Genomic DNA, 21109 nt, shown 5'->3' on the forward strand with positions numbered 1-21109 from the left:
TTTTTAAAATAGATGATACATTTACATGTCTCAAGAGTCAAAACAAAATAAAAAGGTTTCCACTTAAAAGTATCACCACACTTCTGTCTACATGTATCCCATTCCCTCTTGTCCCTTTAAAATGTTACTTTATGAAAATATAAGTATGAATCATAATATTTCTACCTCTTTTTAACAAAAGATAGCATAGTATATGTATAATCCTGCATGTGATTTTTTCACTTTACAATGTATCCTGGAGATTTCTCCACAGAAGTACAGTGAACTTTTTCTTTATTGCAGCTACATAGCATTCCATTGTTAGACAGACCATAGCTTAATCAATCCATTGATGGGTACTTCTGTTCCATTATTTTATTTTTTTATACTTGAACATTTGATCCATTTGTACTTCCTCCTAACATATGGTATGAATTTTAACTGGATCCACAAATAGACTTTTCCAACTGGCTACCCAGTTGTCTCAAGACCATTTATTAAGAATTCTATCTCTTTTGCACTAACTGGAGATGCTGCCGTTAGTAAATTTCAAATTGCTACATGTAACTGTCCCCATTTCTGGACTTCTTATTCATGTGTTATTTGTTGAGGCTTTACAACATTTTTCAATTATATATTGGGTCTGTCATCACTCTACTTTTTAAGAGTTTTACTGATGATTCTTAATTATTTTCCTATATAAACTGAGAATAAGCCTGTCCAATAATTAGCATATGTATTAGAGTTATTTAATCTATCGGTTAATTCAGGAAGAACTAGCACTTCTATGATGTAGTGATTGTAAATGCATTTTTCTCTTCCATTATCTTTCAACTCTGGTTGTTCATACATATAAAAGTTCATGACTTCTGTATAATTATTCTCTTTAATTTACAGTAGCTTTCAGTTATTATCTTGGGTTTCTGAGATACATAATAATATATCTGCAAACTGGAGTTCTAACTCTTCCTTTCCAATTCTTATACCTGATTAATACTGACTTTTTTGCAGAAACTGTATGTGTTTTTCTGGGTCATTGCAATTCACTTCTGTTTGACTCTAATTTTGGGCAACTTATCTGATGCTACCCTCTGGTTTATGCACTAAAGAAAGGAAGAAGAAAGAGAGCAAAGTTATCAACAAGAAGAAAACTGACACTGATATTTCTGTGATAAATAAGAATGTTGTGACTACTTTAAAGATGCTAAATTCTTGGAATGGGGGAAAAAGACCCATAATAAAGGGCAACAACTAAGAAAATAATACAAAGATGTCTGGCGAAAGAGTCAATAGAGAAATCATAAATAATAAATCATTAAAAAATATTCAAACAACTCAAAGGAAGGAAGAGATCAACAGAAGAATACTGATGAGGCAAAGAGAAAACAAACAACAAGCGACATACATAAATCTACTATATTTATAAATATATTAATTATAAATGGTGTAAACCAGAGTAGCTGTGGTCCTTCTAACAGCTCAGTGTTTGCCGTGACCCTGCAGTCCTGCTAGGCCCTCAGGCACAGAGAGGTCCTTCTGACCCACAGGATTCCACGAGCCTTTCTAGAAAGCGCTGTTTATGCTGGCATAAAACTCAACCAGTACGCAGCAGTTACCAGCCCTCCCTCCCTCCTTGAAGGAACTGCTAAGAGTAACTCTCGCCCCCAGCCTTATGCACTAAGAGACAAGAAAGGGAGAGGTGTCTTATCAAGGACTGAGGGCTGAGGCCCTAGAGATTGGTGTGGATGGTCTTTGTAGCTCACACAAAATGAACGTTGGACATCTTTTCCAGAATGTGAATATTTCTGAACTTAGGAAGAAATTAGATATCCTTGGCGATAACGGGAATTTGAGAAATGAAGAACAGGTTGCAATAATCCAGGCTGGAACTGTGCTTGCCCTGTGTGAAAAGGTAGAGCCCAGCGGCATTTCTGTCTATACACCTTGTCCGAGCTTCCTGGCACCATACAAGAAACTGTACATTGGCGTCTCGCTTTGTTCTGGAAGCATGGTTCTGGTCCGTCTGCGTCTGCTTGCACACGTGCATGCCTTTTTGTTTTCTGATTGAAAGTCACTCATGCTTATGGTAGAAAACTTAGAGACCACGGAAGGAAATCAAAACCCCCCTCTGCGACAGGGGGTCTATTTCCTTCCAGTTTTTCCCCACGCCCTTTTTGAAAACTTAATTGGGATCATTCTTGACTTGAGTTTTTAATCCTGCTTCATAAGCTTCCACCATGAGAATGAACAGCCCTGCATCATTCCACCTATAGCTACACTCTCAGTAACGTTTCTTTCGCTAAGATATTGAGGGCATTTCTGCTCTTTTTTCTATTTACCGTCATGCAGTGATGTGCATCTTTACCCATAAGTTTCTATCTACATTTTAAAGCACTTCTACAGGATACATTCTAGAAGTGGAATCACTGTGCTGATGGGTGAGAGAGTTTTTAAGAGCTGTGATGCTGTCAAATGGTTTCCAGAAAAATGGTACCAGTTCCCCTTCTACCTGTTACCACTGCCAGTTTCTTGTTCAACAAGGCATATAGCACCACTAAGAACTCTGCTGATAGGATAGACAGAAGTTATATGATGTTATTATTTTCGTTTTCATTTATTTGAGTGCTGGTGGTAATGGGTTTTTTGTGTATTATCCATTTTCTTCTTTCTTGTGAATTGTAATTACATTCCATTCCATTTGTTTGCTATTCCTGCCTCCATCCATTAATTCAATCGTGTTCATCTAGTCACTCCTCTAATACATATTTGGTCATAATTACGGTGTTTCTACTGACTTCTCTGTGTGCTTTACATGCTAAATATAATAACTTACTGCCATACTTATTAAAAATACGTTCCTGAAAAATAAATAAATAAATAAATGGTGTAAACCAGGCTTCAGCAAACTGTGGCATGAAGGTCAACTATGGCCCAACACCTGTTTTATAAATAAAGTTCTATTTGAACACAGCCAAATCCACTCATTTACAAACTGTATAGGGCTAATTTCACACTACAGGGACAGAGTAAAGTAGTTGCCACACAAACCATATGGTCTGCAAGATCTAAAATATCTATGGTATGGCACTTTACAAAAAAATTTGTTGACCCATGTTCTAAACAGTTCAATTAAAGTGCAGAGATTATCAAAGTGTATAAAAAATGCAAAACCTATATGACATCCACCAGAGATTCCCTTTCAATACAAATGAAAAAAGAAAAAGGCTATATTTATATGAAACAAATTAGACTACAAGAGAAGGAATACTACCTTACATAAAGCAAACATTCCATAATGATAAAAAGGTTGATGTATCGGGAACACATAAAAATTGAAAAAGTGTATGTCCCCATTAACAGTTTCAAAAAGGTATGAAATAAACAGTGACATACTATAGGAAGAGAATTGGGCATACTCACAATTATATTTGAAGACTTTAATATCCCTCCCTCAAAAAAACTGAACAAAACTCAACAAATTATGGAAGATCTTAATGACAACATCAACCATCTTGACCTGACATTTATAAAAGACTATAAGCAACAAATGTAGAATAAAAATTAATTTCAAGTGCACATGGAGTGTTCCTAAAGATAGGCCATATTCTGACCATATGATAAAATTTCAATAAACCTCAAAAGTATTGAAAAATTAGACTGCGATGTCTGACCATAACAAAAATGAATTAAACTCGATAACAATAAGATACCTCACACAGTTCAAAAATTATTAGAAGTAAATGATACACTTAATAATTCATCAGTCAAAGAAGATATCAAAGAAGTTACACAGTATTTTGATATGACTGATAGTGAAAATATAACATCAATATCTGTAGAATGCACCTATCCCTTCTCGGAGAGAAATTTATACCTTTACTGCTTAAATTGGAATGGAAAAGAATCAAAGATCTAAGTCTCTGCCTTAAGAAGCTAGAAGCCAAAGCAATCTTGAGAAGGAAGGACGGAGTTGGTGGAATCAGGCTTCCTGACTTCAAACTGTACTACAAAGCTACAGTGATCAAGACTGTATGGTACTGGCACAAAAACAGAAATATAGATCAATGGAACAGAATAGAGAGCCCAGAGATAAACTCATGCACATATGGGCACCTTATCTTTGACAAAGGAGGCAAGGATATACAATGGAGAAAAGGCAGCCTCTTCAATAAGTGGTGCTGGGAAAACTGGACAGTTACATGTAAAAGAATGAAATGAGAACACTCCCTAACACCATACATAAAAATAAACTCAAAATGGATTAAAGACCTAAATGGAAGGACAGACACTATAAAACTCCTAGAGCAAAACACAGGAAGAACACTCTTTGACATCAAGCACAGCAAGATCTTTTTTGATCCACCCTAGAGTAATGGAAATAAAAACAAAAATAAATAAGTGGGACCTAATGAAACTTCAAAGCTTCTGCACAGCAAAGGAAACTATAAGCAAGACAAAAAGACAACCCTCAGAATGGGAGAAAATATTTGCAAATGAATCAACAGACGAAGGACTAATCTCCAAAATATATAAACAGTTCATGAGCTCAATATCAAAAAAACAAACAACCCAATCAGAAAATGGGCAGAAGACCTAAATAGGCATTTCTCCAAAGAAGACATATGGATGGCCAAGAGGCACATGAAAAGCTGCTCAACATCACTAATTAGTAGAGAAATGCAAATCAAAACTACAATGAGATATCACCTCACACCGGTTAGAATGGACATCATCAGAAAATCTAAAAACAGTAAATGCTGGAGAGGGTATGGAGAAAAGGGAACTCTCCTGCACTGTTGGTGGGAATGTAAATTGATACAGCCACCATGGAGAACAGTATGGAGGTTCCTTGCAAAACTAAAAATAGAACTACCATATGACCCAGCAATCCCACTACTGGGCATATACCCAGAGAACGCCATCATTCAAAAAGACACATGCACTCCAATGTTCATTGCAGCACTATTTACAACAGCCAGGACATGGAAGCAACCTAAATGTCCATAAACAGATGAATGGATAAAGAAGATGTGGTACATATTATACAATGGAATATTACTCAGCTGTAAAAAGGAATGAAACTGGGACATTTGTAGAGATGTGGATGGACCTAGAGACTGTCATACAGAGTGAAGTGAGTCAGAAAAACAAATATCGTATATTAACACATATATGTGGAATATAGAAAAACGGTACAAATCAAGCAGTTTGCAAGGCAGAAATAGAGACACAGAAGTAGAGAACAAACATATGGACACCAAGTGGGAAAAGTGGGGAGGGTTGAGAGGGAATAAATTGGGAGATTGGGATTGCTATATATACCTTACTAATAAGAAAAAAATACCAAATTGTACACTCTAAATACATACAGTTTATTGTATGTTAACTGTATCTCAATAGAAGTTCTTAAAAAAAAAAAGCTAGAAGAATATGAATAAATTAAATCCAGAGAAAGTATTGATAGAAGGAAGGAAATAACAAAGATTTTAAAATTGTTTAACCTTTTAAAAAAAATTTAAGTTAAAAAGAGACAAAAATATAGACAATTCACAAACCAAAGTAGCTTTGTTCAACAATTAACAACACTGAAAAACCTCTACATGACTGACCAAGAGAAATAAAACATAAATTATCCACAGTGAAAGAGAAAATATCACCTTGTATTCCACAGACATCAAAAAAAAGAATGGAATATTATGAACAACTTTATATGTCTGGAAACTTAAATGAAATATACAAATACCATGAAACACAAAACTCACTGAAGCTGACAAAATATGAAAGAGAAAATCTTTATAGCTCTATAACTATCAAGAAGTTAAATTGGTAGGATTAAATGCCCACAAAGAAAAACCCAAGTCCTGATGGTCCCACTGCTAAATTTTACCAAATATTTAAGGGGGAAAAAAAAAGAGCAAAAAATAAATATACACAACTTTTTTCTGAAAAAGAGTAAACATTCCCCAACTCATTTTATAAGTCCAGCATAACCCTGATGTCAATATTTGACATGGATACAATTTAGAAAAGAAAATTATAGGTCAACATTTCCCCATGAATATAGATATGGAAACAGTTAAGAAAATGTTAAGGAACTGAATAGAGCCATATCTCAAAAGGATAGTAAGTCATGACCAAATGGAGTTTATCCCAGGGATTAGTTTAATATTTGAAAATCAATCTATATAACACCAAAAGCATAATTCATGAAAGAAATAAATGACAAGCTAGATTTCATTAAAAACTTCTGCTCTGTGACAGAGACTGTCAAGAGAATGAGAAACAAGCCTGGGGAAAAAATATTGGCAAAAGACACATCTGATAAAGGACTGTTATTTAAAAAATACAAAAAAAAAAAAAAACCTCTTAAAATTCAACAATAAGAAAACAAACCATTTCATTAAAAATGAGTCAGAGGGACTTCCTAGGTGGTGCAGTGGTTAAGAATGAAGGGCAAGCTGAGATGAAGTGAGAGAGTAGCATAGACATGTATATACTACCAACTGTAAAATAGATAGCCAGTGGGAAGTTGCTGTATAACAAAGGGAATTCAACTGGAGGATGGATGATGCCTTAGAGGACTGGGATAGGGAGGGTGGGGGGGAGTCGAGGGAGGGAGTGAATACGGGAATATGTGTATAAATACAGATGATTGAACTTGGTGTACCTCAAAAATAATAATAAATAAATAAATAAAATTTTTAAAAAATAATAATAAATAAACAAATTCAAAAAAAAAAAGAAAAGAATCCACCGGCCAATGCACGGGACATGGGTTTGATCCCTGCTCCAGGAAGATCCCACATGCCCCGGAGCAACTAAGCCTGTGTACCACAACTACTGAGCCTGAGCTGTAGAGCCCATGAGCCACAACTATTGAGCCCATGTGCCACAACTACTGAAGCCCATGCACCTAGAACCCGTGCTCCACAACAAGACAAGCCACTGCAACAAGGACCCCATATACCACAGTGAACAGTAGCCACCTGCTCACCGCAACTAGAGAAAGCCCATGTGCAGCAACGAAGGCCCAATGCAGCTAATCAATCAATTTATAAAAAAAAGAAATGAGTCAAAGATCTAATATATACCTTACCAGAGAAGATATACAGATGGCAAAAAAGCATACGAAAAGATGCTCAACATCATCTAGGGAACTGCAAGTTAAAACCACCATGAGATACCACTATGCGCCTAATAGAATGGCCAAAATTAAAATACTGACAACTCCTAAATGCTGGTGAGGATGTGGAGCAACAGGAGCTCTCATTCACTGCTGGTGGGAATGCAAAATGGTACAGCCACTTAGGAAGATAATTTGGTGGTTTCTTACAAAACTTAAATAATGCTCTTACCATACAATCTAGCAATTCTGCTCCTTGGTATTTATGCAAATGAATTGAAAATTGATGTCCACACAACCTGCACATGTTTCTAGCAGCTTTATCCATAATTGCCAAAACTTGGAAGAAAACAAAGATGTCCTTCAGTAGGTGAATGGATAAATAAGCAGTGGTACATTCAAACAATGAAATACGAGGGTGAATCAAAACTATCCACACTGTGGCTGCAGAATTTATTTTAATTAACTTTTAGAAAAGACAAATACATCATTTTTCGACATAATCTCCTTGCTTTTCAATACACTTTGTCCATCTGCCTAAAGCTTTCATATTCCCTCATTAAAAAATGTTTTAGGCTGAACTGCAAGCCACGGATGCACCACTGTCTTCACCTCTTCATCAGAAGTGAATCTTCGTCCTCATAGGGCTGCTTTCAGGGGACCAAAAAGGTGAAAGTCCAATGGAGCAAGATCAGGACTATAGGGAGGATGTTTTAACAACTCAAAATGAAGTTTTTGCAGAGTGCCAACAGTGTGGGCACAAGGGTGCGGACATGCATTGTCATACAAGATCACTGCACCCTTGGATAGCAGTCCTCTGCATTTAATCCAAAATTTAGGCTTCGGCTCTTCAATAAGCATCTCTATCCATTCATACACTCTTCTTTGCGACATACTGCACACAAAGTCTTTGATAAATAATGGCACCAGGTACACCCTCAGACCACAAAAAACAAATCACTGCACGCTGTTCTTCTCTCTTGCAAATAACAAGTGGGGCATCCATTTTTGCTCGCACCGCAGTTACAATGAACTGATGTAACACATTCACACCTGCACAGCAGTGACTGGGGAGACAGTAGCCTTGAACGGAAAGCCCTGATAAGACAGTGCAGCCAACAGAAGTTTTAGTATAACCAGGGTGCGGATAATTTTTGACCCACCCTTATTCAGTGGTAAAAAAAGGAAGAAACTATCAAGCAATAAAAAGATACAAAGGAAACTTAAAATTATATTACTACATGGAAGAAGCCAATCTGAAGAGGCTACAGATTTCAACTCTATGACATTCAGGAAAAGGAACTCTATGACATTCAGGAAAAGGCAAAACTATGGAAACAGGAAAAAGATCAGTGGTGGCCACAGGTTAAGGGAAGGAAAGGATGGACAGGCAATGCACAGAGGATTTTTAAGGCAGTGAAATTATTATATATGATACCAAAATGGTGGGTAAGTGTAACTATACATTTGTCCAAACCCATACAATATATAACACCAAGAGTGAACCATAATGTAAACTACAGACTTTAGCTGATAATGTGTCAGCATAGATCCATCAACTGTAACAAATATATCACTCTTGTGTGGTAGGTTGATAGTGGAAGAGGCTGCGCATGTGCAAGAACAAGGGGTATATAGGAACTCTGTGTACTTCGCACTCAGTTTTGCTGTGGACCTAAAACTGCTCTAAAAAACAAAGCCTATTAAAAAAGGCAAGCAAAGTGACCCACCAAATTAACAGAGTAAAAAAGTAAATCCATATGATTATTAAATTCTCAGCAAACTCGTAATAGAAGATAACTTCCCCTATCAGATAAAGGGTACCTACAAAAACACCTACAATTAACATCATACTTACTAGTCAAACACTAAATCCTTTCTCCCTAAGTTCAGGAATAAAGTAAGGATATATACTCTCATGTCGCCCATTCAAAATTGTATTAGAGATCCAAATTAGTATAAAATAAGTCAACATAAAGAAATAGAACGTATAAAGTCTGGAAAGTGAAAAGGACAATATGATTGTCCTATTGTCAGACATTATGATTGTTTACACATAACAACTAAGAAAGTAGCAACCAAAATAAAATACGATTTAAAAAATAATACATGAATTTAGAAAATAAAGTCAGATACAAAAATGAGTGGTGTATCTACATACTAACAGCACACTATTTCAAATATAAAAATTTAAATATCATTTACCATAGCATCAAAAAACTAAAAATTTTAGCAATAAATTTAACAAATTACGAACAAGACCTGTACACTAAAATTACAAAAAAAAATTCTTCAGAAAAATTAAAATAGACCTTAAAAGACAAAGAGAAATGCCTTGTTCATGGACTACCTCGTAGACGAAAGATTGTTAAGATTTCAGTCTTCACAAAATTGATGTATAAATTGAATGCAAACTCAATTTCAATACCACAAGGCTTTTATGGAAACTGACACACGAATTCTAAAATTCATATAATAATGCAGAAGTCCTCAAATAATTAAAACAATTTTGAAAAAGAACAAAGAAGGAGGACTTACAGACTTCATTACATACTCTCAACTCTATAGCATAAAGCCACAGAATCAAGATTGTGTGGTACTGATGTAAGGACAAAGATATCAATGAAATAGAATAGAAAGAGCAGAAATAGATCAACATTTATATGGTCAACTGATTTTTTTTAACAAAGGTACTGAAGTAATTCAACAGAGGAGAAACAAACAGCCTTCTCAACAAATGGTGCTAAAACAACTGGATATCCATATGGAAAAAAATGACCCTCATTCGCTATCTCATATCATACATGAATTAATTGTAAAGGAATCACCAATCTAAACATAAGAGCTAAAACTATAAAGGTTTTAGGAAAAAAATAGGTAAATATCTCTGTGAGCTGGATATAAATAAGGATTTCTTACAAAGCACACAGAAAATAACCATGAGAAAAAAATTGATAAAATTAAACCATCAAAATTTAAAACTTTTGTTCATCAAAAGACAATTTGAAGAAAATTAACAGGCAAGCTATGCAGTCTTTTAGAAAATACTGACACAACATACATCTGACAAAAGACGTTTATAAATATAAAATATAAAGAATTCTTACAACTCAATGATGACACAAATACCTCATTTTTTTAATGAGAAAAATATCTGACATATGCTTCACAAAGGAAGATATAAGAATGGTGAATAAGCACACCAAAAACTCATCATTATGTTGATATATAACACAACCCCCCCCATAACAATGCAATTTAAGACCATCAGATGCTATTGCACATTCATTAGAATGACTAAAATTTAAAAGACTAACAAAAAAAATATTGGTGAGAACATGGAACTGGTAGGAATATAAGATGATACAACCCCATTGGAAAAAAAAATGTGCCACTTTCTTTTAACTTTAAATATGTACCTACCACTTAACATAGCAGTTCCACTCCAAGGTATTTATCCAAGGAAAATGAAAAGATATTTCCATAAAAACTTGTACGAAGACTATTCACATCAGTTTTAATTCTAACAACCAGGAATCAGAAACAATCCAAATGTTCAATAGAAGGATAAACTGTGGTATATTAATAAAACAGCATACTAATCAGCAATAAAAACTATTACTAACTTTGATCTCAACACTGGATCTCACAGACATTATTCTGAGCAAAGGAAGCCAGACACAAAAGAATACATATGATATGACTTCCATTTATATGAAATTTTCAAACGGCCAAAACTAATCCATAGTTAAAATTCAGAACAGTGGTTGCCACTTGATGGAAGTTAGGGGGAACTAACAGGAAAGGGAACTTCTTAGGGTGATGGAAATGTTCTGTATCTTGATAAGGGTGAATCCATTTGTCAAAACTCACGGAATTATACATATACAATTAATATATTTCAACATACATACACTTTATCTCAAAAGAGGTAAACAAACTAAAAAAATTCTACTCCTCCTAGTCTAGATGGCCTCACCAGAGAATTCTTCCAAACATTTAAAGAAATAACAATATTCCTACACAAACTCAGAAAATTGAGAAAGTGTAAATACTTCCCAAATTGTCTTATCATGAGCTAAGTATAACATTTTAAAAGTATAAGAAAATTAAAAGATAGGTAAAATAAAGGCCAATCTTTTTCATGTACATAACAAAAAAAAATGGTAAACAAAATATTAGCAAATCAAAACCAACAATATACTACAAGAACAACCGGATTTATGCAGTAGTCCAATATTGGTATATTTAAAAATTAATCAATATTATGTCCACATTAACCAAATATAGAAGTCAAATCATATCACCAAAATAGACACAGAAAAAGCTTTTGATAAAAGTTAACTCTAATGAATGATAAAAGCTCTCAACAGACTAGGACTAAAAGGAATACTTCCTTTACATAAAAAAGAGTAATTGCCTTAACACAAAAAAAGAGTAACAATTTTTTTTTAAACATCTGTAGCAAACTTCATACTTGCCCCTAAAATCACAAACTAGACAAAAATTCATTTTCAACAACTGAACTCAACATTTTAAGGAAGAAACTCTCTATTGTAATAATACAGGAAAAAGAAAAGGTATAATGAAAGGAATAAAAGTTGCCATTATTTGGAAATAATATGATTGTGTACATGAAAAAATTTTTAAGTTTATAAATAAACTAGAATTAATAAGTTACTATATCAAGATACTTATATACAAGATCAATACACAAAAATTATTTGTATTTCTAGTCTAGCAACACAGTTACAAAAGGAAATCTAAAAATATCATTTACAGGTTCATCAACAAACATCAAAGACCAATAAGTTTAATGAAAGATGAATAAGAATTCCACATTAAAAACTATTAAAAACTAAAAAAAGTAACACATACAGGGTCACCTGATTCACAACAGAAATTTTTTTGCAATCAAATGTAGAAAAAGCAGTCTTTAAATAAATGATGCTGAGAAATCTGCATTGAATAAAATGAACCTTGACCTACATATACCTCACAAAACACAAAACTATACCAGATGGATCCTAGACCTAAATGAAAAAGATTTTTTTTATAGATTACATAAGATAACAGAGGAAAATATCTTCATGACCTTCAGGGCAGGAAAAAAAATTTTAATGAATACAAAAAGGCACCAATCATAAAAAAATCTTAATTAAATACACTTCACCAAAACTAAGATATTCTCTTCAATAAAAGATCTATACAGAGAGGGAAAAGCCAAGCCATAGACAGGAAGACATCTTTTGTTTAATACACACACACACACACACACACACACACACACACACACCCCTCCAACAAAGGACTTGTATCCAAAATATACCAATAACTCAGACAATTTACCCACCTGCTCCCACTTTCCCAATCCCAAAATGTATACTTTATGAAAAAGGATATCCAAGTTATATGAAGTGATATGAAAATGCGCTCAACTTTGAGTTATCAGGAAATGTAAAATAAAATCACAATCCAATACCACTACTCATCCACCAAAAAAATGTCTAAAGTTTAAAAACCAACCCAAGTGTTGGTTGAGGTTGTGAAGCGACTGGGACCTTCATACACTGTTGGTGGGAGTATAAATTGATAACCAATTGGGATATTATTAGGCACTACCAATTAAAATTAAATATGCCTAACATGCAACCCAGAAATTCCACTAGGGTTATATCAAACACAGATGAGTGCTTCTATCCCCCAAAAGACACGTACGTGAATGTTCATAATAACAGTATTAACAATGGCCAAAAACTCTAAACCTAAATACCTACCAACACTAGCGTGGAGAAAGTACTTGCGGAATATTCATAGAGGAATATTGTGAACCAATAAAAACCAAAAATGAATCACACAAGCATGATATTGAGCAAAAGAAGCCAGAAATAAAAGAATATATATTATATAATTCTACTAATACAGCATTCAAAAACAGGCAAAATAAATCTATAATTATAAAAGGTCAGAGCAGATGGTTAATGAGAAGGTGGTTATTCACATAGAGGGGGCAATGGGAGCCTATCTTGATCTGCATAAAAGTTACAGAAATTCATGCAAATGTACAAATCCATTAAGCTATGTGTGTATATAACACAATTTTGTTTAGACCTCAAAAAAGTTTTCAGACAACAAATGCTGATCATTTGTGTCAGCAGACCTGGCAAAATACTAAAAGGAATTTTTAAGTCAAAAGGAAAATTATATCAAAGAGAAGTATATAAATATAAATAAGGACAAGGGTGAGTCAAAAATTATCTGCACTCTGGCTGTGGAATTTAATTAACTTTTATAAAAGACAAATACATCATTTTTCGACATAATCTCCTTGCTTTTCAATACACTTTGTCCATCTGCCAAAAGCTTTCATATTCCCTCATTAAAAAATGTTTTAGGCTGAACTGCAAGCCACAAATGCACCGCTGTCTTCACTTCTTCATCAGAAGTGAATCTTCATCCTCATAGGGCTGTTTTCAGGGGACCAAACAGGTGAAAGTCCAATGAGCAAGATCAGGACTATAGGGAGGATGCTTTAATACCTCAAAGTGGAGTTTTCGCAGGGTGTCAACAGTGTGGACAGAAGTGTGTGGACGTGCATTATCATGCAAGGTCACTACACCCTTGGATAGCAGTCCTCTGTGTTTAATCCGAAGATTAGACTTCAGCTCTTCATTAAGCATCTCATAACAAACGCTGTTGATTGTTGAACCTTTTTCCTGGTAATGTTCCAATAGTAGCCCTTGAGAATATCAGAAACCTGTAAGCATCAATTTCCCAGCTGATGGTTGACTTTTGAACTTTTTCTTGGTTGGCGATTGAGGATGTTTCCATTCTATACTCTGCCATTGACTCTCAGGCTTGCAGTGATGAATCCAAGTCTCGTCACCAGTAATGATTCTCTTTAAGAAACTTTCACCTTCCTTAGAGTATAGGTCCAAATTTTGTATGCAGATATCCGAACTCTTCTGTTTATGCTCTTCCATGAGTTGTTTCAATACCCATCTCGCACAAACTTTTCAAAACCTAAGTCTGTCATGGATTACTTCATTTTGAGGTGTTAAAGGATCCTCCCTATAGTCCTGATCTTGTTCATCCCACGTTTTCACCTGTTAGGTCCCCTGAAAGCAGTCCTAGGAGGACGAAGATTCACTTCTGATGAAGAAGTGAAGACAGCGGTGGATTTGTGGCTCGCAGCTCAGCCTAAAACATTTTTTAATGAAGGAATACAAAAGCTTTGTTGACAGATGGACAAAGTATATTGAAAAGCAAGGAGATTATGTTGAAAAATGATGTATTTATCTTTTCTAAAAGTTAATTAAAATAAATTCTACAGCAAGAGTGCAGATAATTTTTGACTCACCCTCACATATGAATATAAAGAGTAATAAAAAATGTAAATACATGGCTAAATCTAAAATGAACAGGGAAAGTATAATCACATCTTTTGAGATTTCAAAGATATGTAGGGCTAAAAGACAATGACAAAGAGACAATGACAAAGAAAGGTAAATTTGGGTAAAAGGGAACTGGCAAAATACAAATTTACCAAGAATACAAATGGTAATCTCTAGGGAAACCTATAAAAGAAGGTACAACTAAAAAATTAACAGAAAGGGGAAAGAATAATCTAAAATACTCAGTTAATCCAAGAATTGAGAGAAACATAATACAGACTGGACACAACAAATAAAAAACAAATAGTAACATGTAACATAATTACATTAAATGTCAACTGACTATATTCCAATTAAAGATGAGATTATCAGACTAGATTAAAAAATAAAAAATATATTCTATTTAACAGTAAACAAATAAAGTTATAGATAGCTGAAACTAAAAGGGTGGAGTAAGATATTTAATGCAGAAGCCTAATAAAAAGAGCTGGAATCATTCTACTAACATCAGATTAAGTAAAGTTTAACTCAAAAAGAATTATTTAGAGATAACAAGGATCATTACATCATGATAAAAGAGTTAATCACTAGGGAGATACAATAACTTTATATTTGTTGTCAGTGAAAACAGAAAGGAATAAAATAAAAAAGAAATAAGCAAATCCTGTCTCAGGAAATGAAATATCAAGCAGAGAAAAGAGTAAGAATATGGAAAATTTAAACAGGATTAATTGTCTTTTACCTAATTGATATTTATAGAACACTGCACATCAAATTTCACAGTCTTGAAATCACACAGTGTATATTCCCTGACTGCTCTGGAATTACATTATAACTCAAAAACAGAAATACAACTGAAAACCTTCCAAATACTTAGAGATTGAGTGATAAACTTCTACAATCACAGATCAAAAAAAAACCATGATAGAAATTTAAAGTCACTTTGGAAATCACATTATATTTTGAGGAAAACTACAATGAAAATATGACATATCAAAATTTAGCTATAGCTAACATTGCTTAGAGGAAAAAGAATAGCCTTACAACATTTGAAAAGATCCAGAAATCAATGCTCTAAGCATCTATCTCAGAAAGTTAGAAAAGGAAGAGCAAAACCATAGACAGAAGAGAACATTAAAAGATAAGAGCAGAAATTAATGAAACAAAAAACAAATTCACCATAGAAAAATTCAAAGGGCAAAAGTTAATTCATTGAAAAAATAACAGAATTGATAAACCTCTAAGCATAACAAATGAAAAAAATGAGAAGTGCAAATGATCAATATAGCAATAAATTTGAACAATTAGATAATATGGATGAACCTAGCAAAGCTGACACATCCATACAGAAAATCCAAATAGTCCATTTTCAATTTAAAAAATTAAATGTATAATTTAAAATTCTCTCTCTAGGAACCTCCAGGCTCAACTGGTTTCACCAGTGAAATCTTCTAAGCATATAAGGACGAAATAATAACAATCTTCTCAAACTCCTCTAGAGAACAGTAAAAGAGGAAACACCTCCCTCTTTATGAGGCCAGCATAACCAATATACCAACATCTGATCGAGATGTGAAACACACACACACACACACACACACACACACACAGCAAACCAAGTCCAATGGTAAATTAAAAGGATAATACATCCCAACAAAGTTGGCTTATTTTAGAAATGCAAGGTTAGGTTCACATTTGAAAATAAACCAGTGTAACTCAACACATTAATAGAGTAAATGAGAAAAGCTGTGAGTGTATCAAAAGATGCTAATAAAGCATTTTATTAAAATCCAACACAATTAATGATCTGAAAAGTAAAATTAGCAAGGTTGTTGGGTATGAAGTCAATAAACAGAATTCAGCTGTATTTCTAACTACTAGCAAAAACAATTAGAAAATGAAACTTAACAAACAATTCTAATTAAAATAAAGAATTCACATACCTAAGAATAAATCTGCTGAAAGATGTATAAATCTCCTCTACTGAATGGAAACTACAAATAATTAGTGGGTTAAATTTATAAAGCCCCAAATAAATGGAGGAATATACCATGTTCATTGACTGGCCTACTCAATATTATTAAGATGTCAATTATCTACAAAGTAATCTCTAGTTTCAATGCAATCCTAATCAAAATTCCAGCAGATGTGTGGGTGCTGGGTGTGGATGTGGATTTTTAAGAGTAAGTAAAAACTGAAACACTTATTCTAAAATTATATGAAAATATAAAGGGCACAGAGAAGAAGAGGGAGGAAGTTAGAGTATATACACTACCAGATGTCAAGACTTCTTACACTAAAGTAATTTAAGGCAGTGTGCTATTGGCACAAGGAGAGAGAAATAGACCAATGGAACAGAAGAGAGTCCAGAAACATATTCAAACTTAAGTAACATATGAAAAATAGAAATATCTTGGAAGATCTGTAGAAAGATTTCATTCAAAACTAATGATTTCTGATCAATGATATCAATTATTACACCAAGTAAATAATATTTCAGTTAAATTCTCTCACAGACTATAAAATAGCTTGCAAAATAAATACCAGACCTTCTATAAAATCTTTATCTCTTACCTCTCCAAAAGCCCCTCGACCAATCACCTTTAATATTTCAAAGTCTTCTCTATGTAATCGCATCTGTTTCACTTTAGAAGTAAATGGTTTAGCTGAAACAAAAAGGCAACATCAATTACTTAGTGAACTGTGATACAAATTAAATATAATGATATTTCTTAAACAAAAAAATGCAAATTATGATTAAGGATTAAGCCAAAGTATTTAATAGTCTCATCAAACTACATTGAGAAGAAATAGATTCAATTTTCAAAAGATGTTTCCTTTATTTCTTATATATGAATCATTTTTGATGAGAAACACATTTTAAACACCAAATACCATGAAATAATGCAAAGTAGTAGTGATGTACAAATGAGACCAAATTATTCTCATGTTAAACATTCTGTGTATTCTAACTCAATGCTAGATACATATTTTAACACAAAGGTCTAAGAAGTAAAAGCAAATTTCTTGGCACCAGAGAGAAATTCAGCAATTCCCACCAAGTAAATCAATATTTGTCATACTCACTCATTTACTGATCATTTTAACATGCTTTTAGCAAGAACTGACATTATACAAAGTATGGTGACAATTATTTGAGTTTAAAAAAAATATGATTACAATATGGTACCTTCATTCAAGAACTTCTCAGTCTTCAGGAAAGACATACAGTATGCACACACACATATAATAATGTGGCAAAAGTTTCTAACAGAGATAAATATAAAGCACTTCGGGATCAGTGAGAATGGAACCCTAATTCTCTTATATGAACACTAATATTTCACAGAAGAGGTAACATTGGACCTGGACCTTGAGGACTTAGTAGACTTTTGCTACTTTGCCTGTTTGCAATGTAGATAGTCCCAGCAAAGGGAGCAATATAAGTAAATGAAGAGAGGAAAGAAAGTGAACTTGGGTGCTAATTGTAAATAATCCATTGTTATTATAGAATTATAAGAAAGAATACAAAGAAATCAGGACTAGAAAATGGAAAGTGTAAGTGGCCATGGATGCCATGCAAGGAACTTAGACATTATTCTATTAATTATAGGGAATATATTGACATCTTTTTAAAATTATAAAAATCAATTGTATGTTCTGCTGCCTCTAAGAGAAATTTAGACCTGTCTCCTTCCCTCCTCTCATATCCCTCCTTATTCTCACACAAAAAGGAATTAATACAACTAGAAGGTCATTATATATAGGTATAGCTCTCTTCTCCTTCCTAGCACACACCAGAGTGTAGAAGATCAAAGATATGTATTGGGTTGGCCAAAAAGGGCTTCAGTTTTTAAGTAAAAATAAAAGACACATTTTTCATCTTCACCAAGAACTTCCTTGAACAACGTATTCACCCTTTTGTTCCACTACTTTCTGCCATTTTTCAGGCAACTTCATAACTCTATCTTCCCCCAAATTTTTTGAGCAAAGAACTGTTCCAGGTGCCTTTTACAGTCTTCCAGGGAACTGAAATTTTTTTCCATTAAGAGAATTTTGTAAAGACTGAAATAAATGGAAATCCGAAAGTGCAAAATGTCTGGTGAATATGACAGATGAATCAGAACTTCCAGCCAAGCTGTAACAGTTTTTGCCTGGTCATTCAAGAAACATGCAGCCTTGTGGTATCCTGATGGAAGATTATGCATTTTTCTGTTGACTAATTCTGCATGCTTTTTGTCAAGTGCTGCTTTCAGTTGGTCTAACTGGGAGCAGTACTTGTTGGAATTAATCATTTGGTTTTCCAGAAAGAGCTCATAATAAGAAGACTCCTTTCCAGTCCCACCATATTTACAACATCACCTTCTTGGATGAAGACCAGCCTTTGGTGTGGTGTGGTTTATTTCATTTGCCCCATGATCTCTTCTGTTCCACATTATTGTACAGTATCCACTTTTCATCTCCTGTCACAATTTGTTTTAAAAACAGAACGTTTTCATTAGGTTTAAGTAGAGAATCACATGCAGAAATATGGTCAAGAAGGTTTCTTTCGCTTAACTTATGTGGAACCCAAACATCAAAGCAATTCACATAACCAAGCTGGTGCAAATGATTTTCAGCACTTGATTTAGATATTTTCAGTGTGTCAGCTATCTCCCACATGGTATAACAGTGATTGTTCTCAATTAATGTCTCAATTTGATCGCTATCAACCTCAGTCTACCCGATCATGCAGCATCATCCACTGAAAAATCTCCAGCATGAAACTTTGCAACCCACTTTTGACATGTTCGATCAGTCACAGCACCTTCTCCACAAACTGCACAAATCTTTTTGTGTGTTTCGGTTGCATTTTTACCTTTCTTGAAATAATAAAGCATAATATGCCGAAAATGTTGATTTTTTTTCTTCCATCTTCGTTACTAAAATGGCCACACAAAAATCCCCTAATTTTGATAAGTCTGGTTTTTTTTTTAATTTACTTATTTATTTATTTTATTGGTCGTGTTGGGTCTTCATTGCTGCACACGGGCTTTCTCTAGTTGTGGCGAGCAGGGGCTACTCTGTTGTGTTGTGTGGGCTTCTCATTGCAGTGGCCTCTCTTGTTGCAGAGCACGGGCTCTAGGCACTTGGGCTTCAGTAGTTGTGGCACATGGACTCAACAGTTGTGGCTCACAGGCTCTAGAGCGCAGGCTCAATAGTTGTGGTGCACGGGCTTAGCTGCTCCACTGCATGTGGTATCTTCCTGGGGCAGGGATCAAACCCACGTGCCCTGCACTGGTAGGCAGATTCTTACCCACTGCACCACCTAGGAAGTCCTATAAGTCTGTTTTTAAATGCACGCTGATATGACAGCTGTCACATAAAATCTAAGAAAATTGTTTCGAATGAAGTTAAAGACAACTAAGTGCTACTAGAGCCATCTTATGCGAAAAAACAAACGAACCTTTTGGCCAATCCAATATGTGAGCATTAGGAGAGCGAAAGAGACACAGCAGGCCTTACCACTTTCTTTGGTCTAAAGGTATTCAGCCCTAACTAGTTTAGAAAAGAGGGATATTCCACATTGCAGAATCCAGTCTACTAGAGATTTCTGCATTGGTGTTTTAGATTGTAAGGAAAGGAAATAGAGATTGAATCTCTATTTGGAATTCACACAACAGAAAAGATGATCAAAGAAACAGATCAGCTTTGAATAAAAGTATAAAGGATCTCATACTGTAAGAGAGAGAAAATGTAAAACCATGGAAGCCAGGAAGTGAACATTTTGATAAAATGACCAAGACATCTTGGTTTTGAACAAACTGGACTGGACAAACGGTGAGACTGGCAACTGGTAAATAGTCTGAGTCCTAACAGGAAATAAATTATCCCAATTTGAGGAAATCTTATTTACAGACTATTTACAAAGGTGTAGGTGGGTTATAAGGGAATGACAAGGATTAATGCAATTCTTCAGACTAGTATCCCTCCCTTTCCCAGCTTCTATACAAGCATGTCAGAAATAGTTGGTTAAGAATGGTACAATAGAACATATAAATTAAAAATAAAGATGTGGAGCCAGCCAATGTGAGACTAGTGCCAGTCTAGTTGCCAGCTAGAGCTGGAAAATATCACAAAGCAGCCTACAACATTACACTTAACAGTTCTTTATGTCTTTTACTTCACTTTTTAATACCCTGCCCCCTCAAGATTTCCAAATACCTTAATCCAAATAGAGAAAAGACAATATAAATTCTTGTCTCATTCTGACCACAAATCCAAAGACAGCATCTTATCACAGACAACTTTGGTTATTCTTAAGATATGTTTGTATCTCTATGTATACTTTCCGCTGGGTAACATCCTACTTATCTAAAAAGTTAGAAATCTAGGTATTTCAATCCTCTAAAACACTATGGTACAACAGGAAAAGAAACTGTTTTTTTTAAAACTAGAGTAACTGAAATACAATTCAGGTAAGCAAGTGGTTGTTGAAACAATCTTTTAGCAAAGGTACAAAGGATAACAATGTCAAAAAATAAATGATACTGTTTTTCCATGCAAGCACCAAGCAAATGAGTACCATTAAATCATGCACAATTAGGAATAAGGATTTTATCAGTTATCCAAA

General features: G+C 34.3%; 1 protein-coding gene across 6 annotated transcripts in view; it reads right to left on the minus strand.

The window, feature by feature from the left end:
- The window catches only part of CDC42BPA (CDC42 binding protein kinase alpha), a 338413-nt gene that overhangs the window by 260691 nt on the left and 56613 nt on the right, over positions 1-21109 (minus strand). For all 6 annotated transcript variants that reach the window (XM_057729074.1, XM_057729072.1, XM_057729071.1 and 3 more), the window contains exon 2: positions 17071-17162. In XM_057729074.1, the coding sequence (XP_057585057.1) occupies positions 17071-17162 (92 nt within the window). The remainder of the gene's footprint in view (positions 1-17070; positions 17163-21109) is intronic.

This window comes from Hippopotamus amphibius, chromosome 3, assembly GCF_030028045.1.
Source record: "Hippopotamus amphibius kiboko isolate mHipAmp2 chromosome 3, mHipAmp2.hap2, whole genome shotgun sequence".
NCBI lineage: Eukaryota > Metazoa > Chordata > Mammalia > Artiodactyla > Hippopotamidae > Hippopotamus > Hippopotamus amphibius.